We start from the raw sequence: 16,370 nt of genomic DNA, 5'->3' as shown, positions 1-16,370 counted from the left end.
AGGAGCAAATAGGGATTCTGTAATTTGCCCAATGACGACACAGCAAGACGCCTGCAGAATGTGCGATAATAATAATACCAATAAAACAACTTTATTTGTAAAGCACTTCATAAAAAGAATCATGGAAAAAATAAGAATGAATTATAATAATATGTATTCAAGTCAGTTAAATTTTTAATTAAAAATTTATAGAGAAACCCAACCATTCCAATGGGAGGCTGGGATCGTACCAACAATGATCTGGTCAGAGCACGACCTGCGTTACTAACCACTGGATCCACACAAAAATTTAACAGGGTCTTCACTGACCTATACAATATTCTCCCACCACGTTTTGTGGTAATCTGTCGAGTAGACAGTAGTAAATACTGCTAACGAACAAAAGCAGATGAGATAAATATTCAGCTCCTTTTATAAACCAGTTCAAAGATGTGCTTATCAGGTGTTTTTATTTTTCACTTAAATCCAAGGTAGCAAAAATGATACACAGCTGAAATATCAAGACACACACACAGAAAGTCTAAAACATCAAAAAACTAAAAGGTGCTTCACCACCTCAGGAAAAAATAAAGCTTCCTCCTCAGTTGAGTCCACCTGAATGTGAGCAGATGATCCTGAAGTGATCTGCCGTTAAAAGTCCTTAAAAAAATAAATCAGGTTTCCTTCAGTTATGCTAAATATGAGATTAAATAAAATGAGATTTTGTACAGTTTGACACAGAATATATTTTTCTCACTGGTGTCTCTGATGAGAGTCATTGGTCTTGACTCTCAAAGGCATTTGTAGTCTGACAAAAACAATTCTCACTAAAAAACAAGATGTTATTGCTTCTTTCTCTTTTTTTTTGAAGTATAACCACTGCATATACTTACAAATGATACTTTTTTTAGCCTTTGTCAGAAATAATAAATAAGGAAGAATAATCGGCTCATGTATATACTTTGATTGCACTTAATCCTTTAGACCCCAAACACTAACTAACATACTGTAGATCTAGTATGGTAATATCCCTGTCTGATTACATAGGCAAGCCATTATACATACAAGCAGTAATGTCATTATGTTGGTACCAATGAAAAACTAAAGTTATAGTGACAAAAGCACTACATTCTATAATACACAGGCAATCACAGATTGCAAATCTTAAGTAATAATGTCCTCCCCTCTCCTTCGACTGGTGTATGTTCCCAAACTAGAATCGACTGCAGGAAAATCAAAGTCGGAAAATGTTCGTCTAGATGGGGAAACACAGGTTCGTCCAATTAGACGTTTAACACGCGGTCACAAATGCACTGGAAAATATTTGTAACGAGTTTTACAGTAATCCCCGGTGCTGGCAGAAAGTGGTTGGAGTATAATCATACAATACATTCTTTCAAATCCTCATTCTACTGCAGGTTTTTGTTTCAGTCTGTGTGAATACTTTCATGTCCTATTGTCCGTATTCTCTGACACAAACTCAAAAACACACTGACGGTCTCAAAGTTTGTGTGAATAAAAAAAAAAAGAAGCGATTTGTGAATATGATACTGTTCATTTCGGGGTGAATATTAGCCAGTAAAGATTGGTATTAAACCAAATGGCACTTTCATACATTTATCATCACTCTCTCGATCCATCTACGATGCGTTTAATGAGCACGTAAAAGAAAAAAGTTCCCTCGGATTAGAAGATCGCAATCCTCTCATCCAACTCTCGGCGAGAAACAAAGAAATGTATTCCCCTACATAACATCGAAGTATTCCTTCCTTTCTAAACGGGAACCATCATCAGACGTACATTACATTTGGTTTTGGGGTCATTAAAAAATGCCCAAAATAAATACTTAATTTTGGTTTGATTGGGAACATACATCTCCCCTGTGCCACAGTGGAGCTGCAGCTTCTTAATACATTTCTATATGAAAGAGAAGACAGTTTTTTTTTTTTTTTGTCCACTCACACGTTTCCCTTTTGTGATCACATTAAATTCAGGAAGAAAAAAACACCTAATTAAATGGACACTGTAGGACCCCACTGCAAGTTCTCTCTGCTATACAGCCACTCTTGAGTGAGAAAAAAATAAATCACACGCCATTAACCACAGGAGGTCTCACACACTTCCAGCCTGAAATTAAAAATCAGTCCACTTTAAAAAAAAACAACCAGAAAAAGAAAAGGCGAGGAAGTCTTAATGCTGATGGAGAACAACGGAGGTGGGAGGGAGAGGCTGTTTGGCCACAAGGAGGTGCAGAGGACATGGCACGTTGGACGAGGGGATTTTTCCGACCCGCACGTTTGTTATGATAACAACAGATGAAGTCAGAACAATGAGTCTTTTCTCTCCTCCTTCACAGAACTAGTCCATTTTTGCATCGGGCATCTTCTGCCTAGTGTTCTGTCTTTTCTGCTGCTCAGTCCATGTGTTGTTTCTCCACACCACCCTAAGAGACGAGGGAACAGAGTGGACACTGTTAACAACATGTCAATAAAGTTAGAAATCCAGTCAGAACATTGGTGCGATTAAATATCTTCATAGCTTCATAAATGAACAGAGCTCCAGATTAGTTCTAAAATAAGGAAACTCTTTCAGTTCCCCTTTTCCCCCAAATTTCTGCAGAACTGTCAAAGACAAAGACAGGAACAAAGTGCTGCTTGCTCAACACCAGAAAACCACATAACGCTTTTTTTCATTACTCTTCTTATATATTACAAAACAGTAAAACATATTTTGACTTTACGTCTCAGCACTTTGTGTACTCAGCTGCATCATCACCTCAGTTGTAAAACTCCACATCCAACTGTAACTTGAGCCATTCAGCAGATCTACATTTTTAATTCGGCATCATTGCTGCGGCCAAAACCGAAATATAAGACGAAAAAGAAAAGTTTCTTGCTTCTCCTGATCCTCCTCATAACTGACCCACTGGAGTCGCGAGTGAAAAGGAAAAAAGAAACGCCAAACAAAACCACGAGCGCAGGCTTGTGCCAACATTCCTCAGGCCTCATCACAAACAAAAACAACGAGGAGCAAATGACCCTCTGGTCGGCCGAGTCCTGACTGGCTCTGTGTGTCTCGCCACGACTGTGAAAAACAACAGCTCTTAATCTGCTTTCACGCTTTCACTGAGTCAAACTGAGGGAGTGACGGGACTCTTACTTTACAGACAGAATGAGGTGAGGCTTCTGGGCACGGGCTTAATGAAGACGTCAAAGCCGACGTGATGGGATAATTATGAAGGGAACGGGGGCGTCTGCTGCCGTTTGCACAACTTTAACCTCGTTTGACGATGTTGGCTGCTGTTGTGGTTCGGCTAAACGAACGGCACAGAGCACGTGTGGAGCAGCGGAGTCGTGATTTTCTGTTTAAACGCTCAGACAGTGCAGATGAGTTCGGTATTGCACGGGTGGTTTACCCCTGAATTATATTCTTAGCAAATTGGAGAATAGTCCAGATCAGGAGCATTGTGCGACTGTGAAACATTCCCCCATGACCAGCGGTACAGAATCGGGTTTGGTGGCAGATTAAAGGTGTAGTTCACTCTAAAATGTCAACCTATGCCATTGTCAGTATTTTGGATAGGTGAATGTAACGCAGTTCCTCTCAGTGAAATAAATATCAAATATTTAATGTGTATATTAAACTAAATAGTCACTGTATTTCCTTTTTCTTATTATTTTTATTCTATTTTATTCTTTCACTCGCTGTCTTTTCTACCTCACCTGCTGCTTTAACAAGTACATTTCGCCAGTGTGGGATGAATTTAAATTTTTTGGGTTTATCTTATCTCATCTGAATGTAGAAATGTCTAAAAAGTTTAACATGTTTATCCCTTTATAATAAGGTATCCAAATAGAAAACACAAGCTGTATTTACAAGATCTTAGCACATTAAAGCAACATTACAGAAGTCTTTAAGTCGGACAAACAAGTTCAGTGATTATAGGCTGGAGTTTGACCCTGTACAACATTATATTTTAGAAATGATTTCAAACTTTACCATGGCGAGTTGGCGTCCTATGTTTCCCACGGTAACACCACCTGAGAAGAATATACACGGGAGCCAGGAGCGTATGTACAAGAAGTCTGGAGATGTGTACCTGAAAGAGAGAGTGAGAGACAGAACACAACTTATTAAGTATAATCCTCAAAAATATGAAACGGGTTTGGTGACGTTCTGGAGCCGGACCTCGGACCTCCCAGCAAGGAGATCAAACAAAAACAGCCTGGTCCAAAAATCAACAAGTTCTCTTTTAATGAAGAAAACAACTGTGATTTAAGAATAAGACGTGTGTCACATCTGACAGGAAGGAAATGTTTTTTAATCCAAAGCTGGAGACAGATCTGTGACAGATCTCCAACTAAGAAAAACATACAAAACCTGTCATGCTGGAAAACATTATTATACCTCCTCATTGCTCACCCTGCGTTTCTACCTTGTCAAGTCAGCCTGAGCTGCAGCTGCCGTTTGAACCTCGTGTCAACAGTCACTTCTCGGCTGTGTGTTTCTGATTATCTGCCACTGAAGCATGCAGGCCTGTTCATTTGGCTGCCAGAGATAAACATGTAACTCAGTACTATGTGTTATCTTTAACATCTTTTTTTTTTTGGCATCAGACATGTACAAACACTTCAGGATACTCGGTTTACTTCCTTCAGGAGGGTGGGGCTTACTATCAGAGCTGTATAAACAACAATTACACCCAGTCACGCACAGTATTTGTTAAGCTTGTTATTAATCTCTGAACACAGCATCAGTTTTGCTTCCTCATAAGCGAGCTTTCGTTTCACAGCTAACTTACTGGTAGACGCCATTGTAGACGAGCAGCTGCGTGAACGCAGTGGCGAGGAAGGCAGTGGTGATGCCCAGGCCGAAGCCGCTGCGGGATCGGTCAAAGGTCCACCACAGGCCCAGGGACAAGGCTGCGAGTGTCAGAGAGAGCTGCACGTTGTTGTCGAAGTCCAGTTTCTGTGTTACGGGGGCAGTTAAGGTCAAAGTGAAACCGTTTGACGTCTGTTGTTACCCAAATATTTGTCTGACTTTCTAGCACCAAGTTCCTTCACTTCTGAAAAGATGAAGGGTAAAGCACAACACCCTGTTAAAGACATCAACAGTAAAAACATAGATTTCTGAATCAAAGATTTCTGCCACAACAGAAGTTCTTGGCGAAAGGATACAACGCTGGCGTGGTTGATGCCGACGAACACTGCGATGCACCTCATGACGCTGGCCCACTCCCTCTTGAACTTGTGCGGCTCACCCAGGTGGCTGTCGAGGCAGGGGTAGAGGAGGCCGACCACAGCTGCAGACAGGAACAAACAGAGACTCAGCATTAAAACAAGATAAGACCAAGTTCTGTGAAACGCCAGAGGCCAGACTGTGTCACTGAGTGAGATTTTATTAACGTGTGTTTTCATAATTACTCATTCATTTACAAAATTAGATTACTTTTTAAACTTGCTTGTTCGACAATATTTACTTTTGGTGTTATGTTACCATCATCATTCTGTGTCATTAATCAATACTGGAATATTAGTTGTAAACCAAACAGGGACATTGTGTTATATACCAGAGCTGAATGTATTAATAACATTCATTTTAGCAAAGAGAAAAATATTAAAAACCTTTGCAGGTTTTTCTCTATTTCATATCATTTCTATTTTGAAGGACATGTGATCAAATGGATGAAACTGAAACTAGGGGATAAAGTCAAAACAAAACGTACGTTAAAAAGATAAGATAACACTGTATTAGTCCCACAACGGGGACATTTGTAATATTACAGCAGCAAGAGTCAAACATAGGCACCAGAAAGTAATAACAAGTAATATGCAATACTCAAGTGTGATGAAATAAAGAAAATATAATATATACCGTTTAAAAACAAGCAAAATATATGAAGTGTGAGAATATTACATAGAATGAATAAAGTTCAGAGAGTTGAATAACTGCAGACTTGTTGTTGAAAGCACATAGTTGAGTGAAGTGAAGACCTTATATGACACTGTCAATCATTAATCAGGCCACACTCAGTCATAACATGCAGCTTCTCCTCCACCTCCATATGTTTTCCCTCTGCAGCCACATGATGAGGAGGAGGAGCATCGCTAACTTCCGGGTTCCTCGCCTTACGAGCACCGCCCCCTCAGCTCACCCGTTATGACACGGACCAATGAGCGCGCGGCTCACCTCGTGTCCGGGCAGCTGCGGCCAATCAGAGCTCGGCAATCGCCACCATCTGTTTAAAGTCAGTTTTATTTCACCCCCCCCTCAGGTGACTCGCAGACGAGACCACGCAGACTGAAAAACATCAGTTTGAGAGGCGAAGGATTGTGTAACAGCCAATAACAACACAGCCGAACGATGAATCATAACCTCCGGATCACACACGAGCTGTCTGCAGAGGCGATCGTGTAAACGTGTCGTTTTTCTGCACTGTTTAGTTTAAAAATGACACATTTTTCAAAGTAGTCTGGCGTGTGGTGCAAACAAACACCTCAGAGGGGATTTAAACTTGCATATGCAGCTTACATGATTCACTAAGTTGATGTTTGATGGATTATACTTTATAATAGTTGTTAGTAAGGGGGTAAAGCTGCAGCACTGTGACTCCTCCCCTCCCCACATTCCTTTGTCTCAGAGTTAGTCCTCAGATAACCCGGGTCAAACCGATCGCCCCCCCAAAAACATCTACTTCTATCCACCCTCCATGTTTGTGGGTACTCACCGGCCCCGGTGCCACAGCACGGCGGGATCCACCAGGCGGAGGAGAACAGGGTGGTCATCACCTCCTCGGGGAACAGGGTGACGTGTCTCTGAATCTGGAGCAAGTTGAGCACCAGGGCGAGGAAGACCCCCACCGTGAAGAGGACGAGGCCCCGGCGGATCAGGTTGGCGGTGCGGACGTCGTGCAGGGAGCCGTAGGCCTGGCTCAGCACCGACGTGATGATGGACATCATCTCTTCGGCTTTGTACGCCAACCAGGTCGCTCCGGAGGACGAGTGCTTGGCTTCCACGCTCGACGCACAGGAGCAGCTCCAGCAGCGGTGCTCCAGTCTGGGCATTTGGCACTTTGGGGCTGGAGGGAAGGAGGTGGACACTGTCATGGTTGCACACAAACACAAACACACACACACATGCAGGGATGTTTAAAAGTAAGTGTGATGAAGAAGAGAGAAGCTCTTTACCTCGATCTCCAGACGTCTTCGGAGTCTGGTCCAAACTCAACCCTCCTCCTCCTCCTCTGCAGCTCATCAGGCGATAACAGCCCCTGTGTTTCACAACAAGGATCAGTCCCGTTGTGTGCTCACATCATCGTGGACACACACGCTCGCACACACTCCATTCCTCAGCATTGGGTTCATACCAGAGACGAGAGCTTCCTCTGCAGAAAACAATCACAGCTGTGTCGGGTGAGACTCGGCAGCCAATCAGAGCGCGGCGGCTGATATGACGTGGCGCCACCCCACCGCCCCCTCGTCCGGCTCTCAGACGCACAAACCAGGCAGGATGACTGCAGAGCCCTGAAGTGAAAGTGCAAACATCTACTTAAATGGCAGCAAAACATATGGAAGTCTGAGTTTGAAGAGGCAGGAAAGGGGGGTAGTGAGACGTGCAGGGATGCAGCACGTAACATGAGCTAAACTGGGAAGTTAGAATCAGGCTTTTATGGCCAAGTAGGTATAAACACATGCAAGGAAACTGCTGTGGTGTGAGTGCAAACATACATTTAGAAATACAGAAACGGTTTAAAAATATAAAAGCACTAGACACTGGAAAAAATGTGAAATATGAACAGTAGATATTTACAGTTTGAACTATTTGACAGTGTGCATCTTGAATTATGAGAGCAAACACAAAACATACACAAATCCTCAAATCTGTATATGACAATAGAATTGAAACAAAGTGCATAATCACATATTTTTTCATATTGCATGTGTATTCAACAGCCTACATTGCACTGTATGCTGCTCTGCATAGGGTCAAAGACACATCTTATCTTCAAAAATACAATAAAACATCCTTAAAGTTCTTTATGAATCCAAAATTATATCCCGCACCTGCAATGTGTATGCATTATAAGAATATTAGTTGTTTTCTAGGAGGAGAGGTGTGTTTACCAGGCTAAGATCAGAAGATGAGCGCAGTCCTTCTTGCATGAATACTTTCACAGATCCAGTATCTCTTCCTCTATAACATTCCACGGCAACACCTCCACAAACTAACCCCAGCTTCCATACGCCCTTATATATACCTGCAGCTGAGAAATGGGGTTAGTGGTACACCTGTTTTTTCTTTGCAAATACAGTTGTTGAACTTTGGGTCAGGTTAGAGGAGGTGGGGCCTGCCAGGAGGAGTGTAGGGCATGTAGGGCCCCTGCACGTCAGCCAGTGACAGTGTGTTTGGGGGGAAAGAAGTTCAATCCCTTACATAGTCTTTGAGAGATCTGACAATAACATGGGAACATGTTGCGTAAGCACCCTGCATGACCCAGACAGATAACCTAAAAGGCAGATTGAAAACAAACTTCCCTCCATTGCATACGTGCTGTGAAAAACATACATCCATAGGTGCATGTTTTGCTCCTCTCTGTGCCTGCGGTCATGCATGGGTTATTTATTTCTCATTTGACATTGAGACACACCCACATAACAGACATATGCAGGTGAAAACTTGCTGCTGTACATTTTTTAAAGATGAAATATGCACCCTCTCTTCACAGAGACTAGCAAAACATCACCATCATTTCAACATAACTGTCAAAAAAGTGCCACACTAAATCATATTTCCTTAATTTCAGCTGCTGGCACTTTATAGAAAGTGTGATGGATGAATCATGCAATTGCAAATTGGCAAAACGGAGTAATGCTTCATGACCTACAGCAAATTTTGGAAACAAAAACACAGAGTGTATCAATCAGATTGCTTTTCTTTTCAATTATGTTTAATTAAAATCCGTTTTTTGGTGGTAATCAACTGTGCCGCTGATTTCTCAGGGTGTTTTATTCATTTTTTTGTTTCGGTGATTATGTGGTGCTAAAATGCAGAACTGTGCAACGTGGAGACAGATTTTTGGTTGTCACCCAGTATTCTGCTTCAAAGCCACAACCCAACTGCTGAATTTATCTCCTCTTTTTATGGCTGACTTCATCTGCCATGTGGAGGAAAATGATGCCCCAGTTACTGTGGATATTGGTAAAAACAGGCAATAACAATATTTATGAAAACATCTTGGGCTCATCATAGACTTTTGGCCATTTTAGCCTAATTGCTCCAGGGACGGCAATGCTGACTGGTTGGTTGGTCTGTCGGATCATCACTTTGGTCCACACTGAAATAAAATTAAAATATTAAAAGACACAGAGTATTTTTTAATGACTTTTCCACTTGTGGCAGCAGCAGGTCAAAGTTTTCACTGATCTAATAGTGAAATATCTCATTGTTTACAACATGAATTGGAACATAACTCTTCACAGATGTTCATAGTTTCTTCATAACCTTCCCTCGAGATTTTGATGATGACTTTTCCCTCAGTATTACCTTAAACCACTATTCGAAGCATGCTAAACTAAGACTGGAAACACAGTAAACATTATTCATCATTATCAGCATGTTAGTATTTAGCTCAAAGCTCTGCACACCCTCTCAGAGCTACAGATACTGTTTTATTATACCAACGGGAGGAACTACTTTATTCAATTGACTTTCACATTATAAGTTTCAAACCATGACATCACAGGACTTTAAAGATAAAACAGCTCTTTTATGTCCACTAAAGCAGTACAGAATGTGTTTTTGAATGTTAGCAATACATACAAGTCCTCTTACGGGCATTACAGTTTCCAGACAGCACATTCAAATTGACCCAGTGTAAATTGGTTCCACTTGAACTGAATGGGAAACTGCCATTTCTAAAATGGCAGTGATAAATGAATGGTTAAGTATAAATGTCACAGTTGCACTCCATTGGAGCCGTTTCACCATTTTGTACCAAGTAAGTCAAGCATGAAAGTGTATTGACGGTTGAAAAGTTTGTACCCCGTCACAGTTGCGAGCGCTTCGTGTTGGTGTGATCAGACGCCTTGAACAAACACAGCATGTCTTACAGGATGAGAGGGAAAAAAGATATTCTGCTTTTCAAACAGGTTTCTTTTTCTTCTTCACTCATTTCATAGTGTTTTTAAAATACATTTGTATATATTGGCACAGATCCCCATTCATGACCTCTTTACAGACATGCCGCCGCTGTCCTTACATGACGCTCAGCCACTTTTACTTTGCAGCAATCCATAGCTAATGACATCAGTCATATTTTTCCTGTTCAAATGTCAGTGGACCATGTGGTTGAAGCAGATAAATCATCACCGCCTCACAGTTTCACAAAGGGGGGGTAAGGGGGTCAGAAATAGAAGGGTGTACCTAGAGGGAGCTCCCCAAGTCCCCAAACTACCGCACCTCCCCGATAATCCAACAATAGTATTCGTCTCTGCCTCAGGACAAAATGAGTATGCTTGTTTCTGGGAAGGAGTGTGTGCAGCTGTATATTCCCCCAATGAATATGTTTCTCTCTGTGTAATTCTTGGCAATCCGGGTGCCTGAGGATAAAAGCCTTCAGCATTGAGTGTGTGTGGGTGTCAGTGTGTAAATCTGGGTTTTTTCTTCATGTGTATACATGTACGTGTTTATGTAGGAAGAAAAAAAATCTATTGTAGCATAAATGCATGTATTTAGATCACGTCTACTGCTTCAACGAGAAGCATTAATGCAGATGCTGAAATCACAACCTGTATGTTTGCTGATGCAGGGCTGTAACAACCATGAACATTTATAGGCACATATACCAAATAGCTCCTAGCAACCAGCAGTGCCGGCGATGGCGTGGAAGAGGTCTCAGGCACATCAGAAGATAAAGCAGGATGCTACGACACTTCAAATGAATAGCAGATCAAGCGTGTCATAGATTATGCTGTTAGACTGGGAGGGATTGAATTATAGCTGAAGGAGAAGCCTCCTGGAACAGCTGCTAAATTGATCTATCAAACTCCAGTTTGACAATTTTGCTCCTCAGTCCCGTGTGAAATTATAAAGGGGAACGTCCCTAATCTGTCCTCTTCGAAAAGTTGATTAAGACGAAAATGGTTCTGGCATCATGCAGCGTACTCCCTTTCGTTTACGTGTCAAAATTCATTGCATTCATTCTTCACTATGTGCCACTTATAGAGAACCTTTCAAATTGTGTTGCCCATAATAAAAAATGGTATTTACATATAAATCCACCCCTTTGTATCACTAGGTTAATAATCCAGCGATTTCAAAATTCTCAGAACCTATTTTATTTCTTTTCTCTGACACCTTTGCTTCGGTGCTTTCTGGGTACGTTTCAGGACACACCACCTTTTTTTCCACTGCCACTCCCTCCCGCACTGTGCCATGGAAGATGAAAGGGGATTCTGGTGTATGGAGTGTATCGAGCAGCTTAACAAAAGGGATACCATAAAGGCCCTGACTCTACACCCCGAGGGCGTGGCACCAGGATGCAATCTCGCAGCCCCTTTGTTCTTTGGTGCTCAGCTCCAGAGATTGTTTCTTAGCGGCTCACCTTTTTCCACAGCCACGTCCTCCACCCTTCTCTGTGCAGCCTGCCTCATCTTCTGGTTGTATTATGTTAAAACAGAAAGAATATGTTGGGTTTTAAGGGATGATAAACAGATCCTGAGTCAGAGCTATACAAGCCAAATAAACTCTTTTTTTCCCCGAGTATAAAAAAACCCATATTTCAAAGACGCTGATCTCAATTGCTTATTCGCTTTCTTACCAAAAGTTGGAGAATAAAGTTGATTCCACCTGCATGTCCGTACACTGAAAAATAAAAAATGTTTACCTACTTAAAAAATATACTTCAATTGGTGGAAAACAAATTATTCACATTTCTAAAAATTAAAGTTGTGTTTTGGAACAGCTTTAATTTGAACAAATGTTCAATTTTTGTGTTACCACTTTAAGTAAGTTTTTAAGTTGGTGTTACTGTTGTTTTTAGTCTCTCCATTATTGAACAGATGGAACAACAGTGTTGTATTGTGTCGGTTAGTGAGCGTTACATTTTATTACCTCCTGACAAAGCTAGCTAGCCATTCACCCTGTTTCCAATGTTTTCTAGAGCTACATGTTTACAGTACAGACATTATCACTCTCCTCGTCTGACTGTCAGCAAGAGAGGTCTTTGGCCTAGTTTCAAAATGTCAAACTATTCCATTATGTTGATATATGGCCTTTGCTGCCTGTTTGTTACGATAACCTACACAACCCTGTACTCTAATCAGCAGTGAGCTTCCTGCCGCTGAACTTATTGCTGTTGTTGACCTTTTAATAGCCATGTTTCACTTAAAAGGAGAACTCCAGTTTATTATCTTACTTTTAAGGTATGTGGGTGTGACTGGGGATAAACGGTATTACTTTATGATTTTAGTGCAGTTTTGTAAACACGGTATGTGAGTCAACTTGTCATACCTGCAGAATCTATGACTTGTACTGCTGAATAAACACCTTGTGACAATCTCATTATTAGCTTCACTAAGGCAGTACTTTGTTTCAGGGCATGTACTGAATGGTTTTTAGATGACAGCATATAGGTGTTTGGGATACAGCTCCCTTGTGCTTGTGCATGTGGCATGTTTACACAAAAGCTCAATGCAACTCAGTCACGCTCAGCGTCTGTGAACAGCACAGTTCCAACAGCCAATGAACATTTCCCCGGGGCGTTTGCTCAGGTGTCACTCTCCACCAATCCACGCTGCTCCCTCCTGGCCACATTTGTTTGTCTGTGTTAGAAATAGGGATCTGTATATAAGAGGAGGAGCATGAGCTAAATAGCTGAAGAGCAGGTTTGTTTAAAGTTGAACTACAATCTTAAAATGCATTTTTATGTTTTCTTTTCTTCCTTCTTGCACAGTGGGCTTTTATTCGGTAAATCTTCTCCTCTAGCTGAGCAGCACGGAGGCCGAATTCAACGATGATCTAATCCACAGACAAATCCTGAAGCTGCTTTACAGACAGTGAATAATGGGACAGCTCCTGACGACGGCACCCATCGTGGAGCTTTTACAGAGATTTGACTTAAACTCGTTCAGTTGAAATTAATCCAACAAAAACTCTGTCACTCCTCAACTCCACGAAGGGCCACAGATTTGTATGAATTAAATCAAAGAACACGTGTTTTTTTCAGAAATCTACTTTCTAGTTCATTATTTATTTATATACATTAAGTTCGAAAAAAATATTTCAAGCTTTAGTGAAACATGCTAACTTTGTGCATAGTTTGATGCAAACATGTGAAATAAAGTGTTTTTCAATGAGATGACGCAACACTTTGTTGATATCACTGTTCAAATCTATAATATAGATAAAGTCAGTTGGATAAATCTTACACTCTACACTCAAGTTGATTAGCTTGACTAAAGCTAAGCTAACAGCTGCTGGTTCCTGCTATTTAAAGTACAAGCATCATGATGGTTAAACAGTAAGTTGCAGTTTTTACACTTCAGTTCTTGTTCAGATAAATGTCCAGAGTGATTATTTTTATCACTATTTTAATAGCAACTCCTCCGTTGCAGATTTTTGTCAGATCATAAAGAGAAGGAACATTTCGTGTCATTCACCTGGGTTCATCTTACATTTATAGACACTTGTTCCGATCACTCCACCTTCACCTGAGGGAGCTGCCGCCTGACTGCAGCTTAATGTTTAACACAGTGTGGCCTCATATGAGGGGAAGAGCTGAAACACCCTGTTACCAAAGAGGATCAGTGTGAGAAAAAAAAATGTTGGCGAAAGTTAAAAAATAAACTCATCTTGTTTGCAGTTCTCAGAAAATCTCCAGTTGGTCTGGTTATTCTAAGAATAAAAGTCATTCAGACTTGGCTTGGCTGAACCAAGACTCTCACAAAAGTGAGAGCTGTCATGTTTGGGTTCTTGATATTGAACTAATAGAATTTAATACAATGCCTTCAATAAGTTGTACTTGTGCGATTTTGTAGTGGCAAAAAAGTTTTTGACATTTTTAAATTGTACAAACACACACAATAGAGAAAATGAAAGCACACCAGTGAATGGCTTCGGTCAGACAAAGGCCTCCTGCTGTTTCCCAGTCCGGACCTTGATTTCACTGTTTGATCGTACACACAGTTTCACTGACATCATGTGATTCCTAAAGTCACACGATTGGCTGCAGAGTTGCACACTGTGTCCTTTACAGCAGCCATTGTCCTTGTCAGCCTGTCCTGTCACCATAGACTGTATATAAAAAGTGTCACTTGTCACAGACTAAGCCCTGATGCGTCGTTAGCATGTGATTTTCTTTTGTTCTAACATGGTTTCCTCAGCCTTGCATCACGGCATCGCTTTTCAAGTTAGGAGATGTTCACCTTCTGGTCCTATATTCTAAAATTAAGACCAAACTACTCACTCAGCTAGTAGGTGTGGTCAGATTTTATTAAATGAGCGTTATTCTCATTTATAGAGGATTGTTAATAATTAAACAGTTAAACACAAAATAGGTTAGCTCATGTCATAATATTAGATGATATGAAAGGTATTTTTATACGTTTATAAAAGTGGGTATTGGCTTCTCTTGAATATTTTAGTTATTATTAGTTAACATTGATTTCTTTGATAGTATATGACTATGATATGAGGGAATTTATTGCATATGTAAATATTACACATTTGATATTATTGTCAGGAGTAGTCTTGATCTGCTCCCTATTAAAAATTGCCTGAGATAACGTCTGTTATGGTTTTTGCTGTGTATAAATCGAGCTGACTGATTTATTGTCCTTAAGTACATGTTGTTATTGTACTTTTTATCACTGATAACAGATGGAAGTTATTGCCAACTCAGGAAACAACCTGTACGATTAATCCATATCTCTCACAGGTCAGAATGATAGAGCTGGAGCGTAGGTGGCTTTATCTGTGAGATAAACAAAACTCAAGACTCTTATCTAGAAAAATGTCTGAAAGATCCTACAGGTATAGTGATATGTTAAGGTTAAAGTTTTTTTCAGTAATGAAAACTGTTTTGAAGCCTTGAAATCTGCAACAACACACAGAAGTACAGGATCCTCCTAGTGGCAGGTGATGGTAAAGTGCAGGGTTGATATTTTTCATAAGAATAACCAGCAGATGGCACCAACGTGTCAGTCAATAAAGGATTCATAAATGTTCTCCCACGTGCCTGATAGGAGTATTATTGTATGTTTACATGTGCTTCAGATCCGGGTGGATGTGTACCCAGAGTACACATCACTGTCTTAGCACTTTAGTCAGTCTCATTGGATAATTAAGTCAGGGGATGCATTTCCTTTTCATCGTTTCCAAAATAGATATAAATCCGTGTTGCTATGGCACCGCAACAGAAACATGTGCCCTTTTTATAGGAAATCTAAAATTCAGATTTATGATTTTAGTTTGACTCTGCTGCAAACTCTGAAACACAAGCTGCATAAAGTATTGTATGCTGCACTGCAGTGCTGTTCATTCTAAAATTAGACAGGCAAATAATGACACTTAAGGAAATGTGTTATCCAATTGTTGCCTGTATGGAAGCAGACATTTTCAATTTTTAAGATGGCAGCAGGGACCAGGGAGGTGACAGACGTATTTGTTGGTAACAGCTGGTGGCCCGAGGGGTCAGAGACAAGTGACTCTCCATCGCAACTCTGACTCCAGAGTGTATATTACCTGTGAATGAATTTCACTCCACAGGGTTTTAAAGGTACACTTACACAGCCCATTGTTATTCTTTAATATTTTCCTTGCACATTGTTTTAATTCATACAAGCGTATGTTCTGTCACATTAAGATTATTGTGTCTGATTTACTTAATGTGCCACCGTTAAAAAATAATATGTCTTCACCGCTTGAAGCCATGTATCCACAATCATGCTGTTGTTGCAGGAGCAGGTTTCAGGTTTAAATTGTTTTCTACTTTGTCCGTCATTATCATCCCTTTAAAGGTAATTGTCCCTCGTAGATCTATTAGAGTTGGGGGTGGGGGGGTTACAGGGCAATTTTAAATCATGAAACAAGCAAAATGCTAATGGGAGCTGGCTATCCAATAATTGCAGGCAATTATTAAAGTTCTCTTGTCATCTCATTGCAGATAATGAAATCAAGAGATGGTGAGACAAGGATGATAATTTCAGGGAATATACATATCAAAAACCCTACTTTGACCGTCAAGTGGCTCTGCTTGACGTCACGATACTTTCAGTTGAAAAATATTCCATCTTCAACATGACCAGACTGTGATGTTGCTCGTTGGAATATCACCCGAACATGTGAAGTATTCTTGAGCTTAACTGACATAAATCCTTCCCCGAATCTACAGA

At 40.6% G+C, this 16,370-nt stretch overlaps 1 protein-coding gene across 1 annotated transcript; it reads right to left on the bottom strand.

Annotated features, from left to right (window-relative positions):
* Window positions 1-432: 432 nt before the first annotated feature.
* On the bottom strand, window positions 433-7,398 carry insig1 (insulin induced gene 1). Its single transcript, XM_069512011.1, has 7 exons — window positions 7,346-7,398; window positions 7,167-7,249; window positions 6,707-7,057; window positions 5,157-5,281; window positions 4,781-4,947; window positions 3,979-4,078; window positions 433-2,422 (listed from the first exon to the last, which is right to left on the bottom strand). Exons 2-7 carry the CDS (start codon window positions 7,231-7,233, stop codon window positions 2,393-2,395), a joined length of 840 nt encoding a protein of 279 aa, XP_069368112.1. The 5' UTR covers window positions 7,234-7,249; window positions 7,346-7,398; the 3' UTR covers window positions 433-2,392.
* Window positions 7,399-16,370: the final 8,972 nt, after the last annotated feature.

Source organism: Paralichthys olivaceus, chromosome 17, assembly GCF_024713975.1.
Source record: "Paralichthys olivaceus isolate ysfri-2021 chromosome 17, ASM2471397v2, whole genome shotgun sequence".
NCBI lineage: Eukaryota > Metazoa > Chordata > Actinopteri > Pleuronectiformes > Paralichthyidae > Paralichthys > Paralichthys olivaceus.
Note: the sequence above shows the minus strand (reverse complement) of the source record. Positions and strands in the feature narration are given on the sequence as shown.

Excerpts from the sequence above, each read along its gene's own strand:
- insig1 (XM_069512011.1), bottom strand. The coding sequence starts at position 7,233 with ATGAGCTGCAGAGGAGGAGGAGGAGGGTTGAGTTTGGACCAGACTCCG. Across the intron at positions 5,282-6,706 it reads GTGCTGTGGCACCGGGGCCG|CTGTGGTCGGCCTCCTCTAC; the intron begins GTGAGTACCCAC and ends TCCTGTCTGCAG. Across the intron at positions 2,423-3,978 it reads TAGGACGCCAACTCGCCATG|GGTGGTGTGGAGAAACAACA; the intron begins GTAAAGTTTGAA and ends CTCGTCTCTTAG.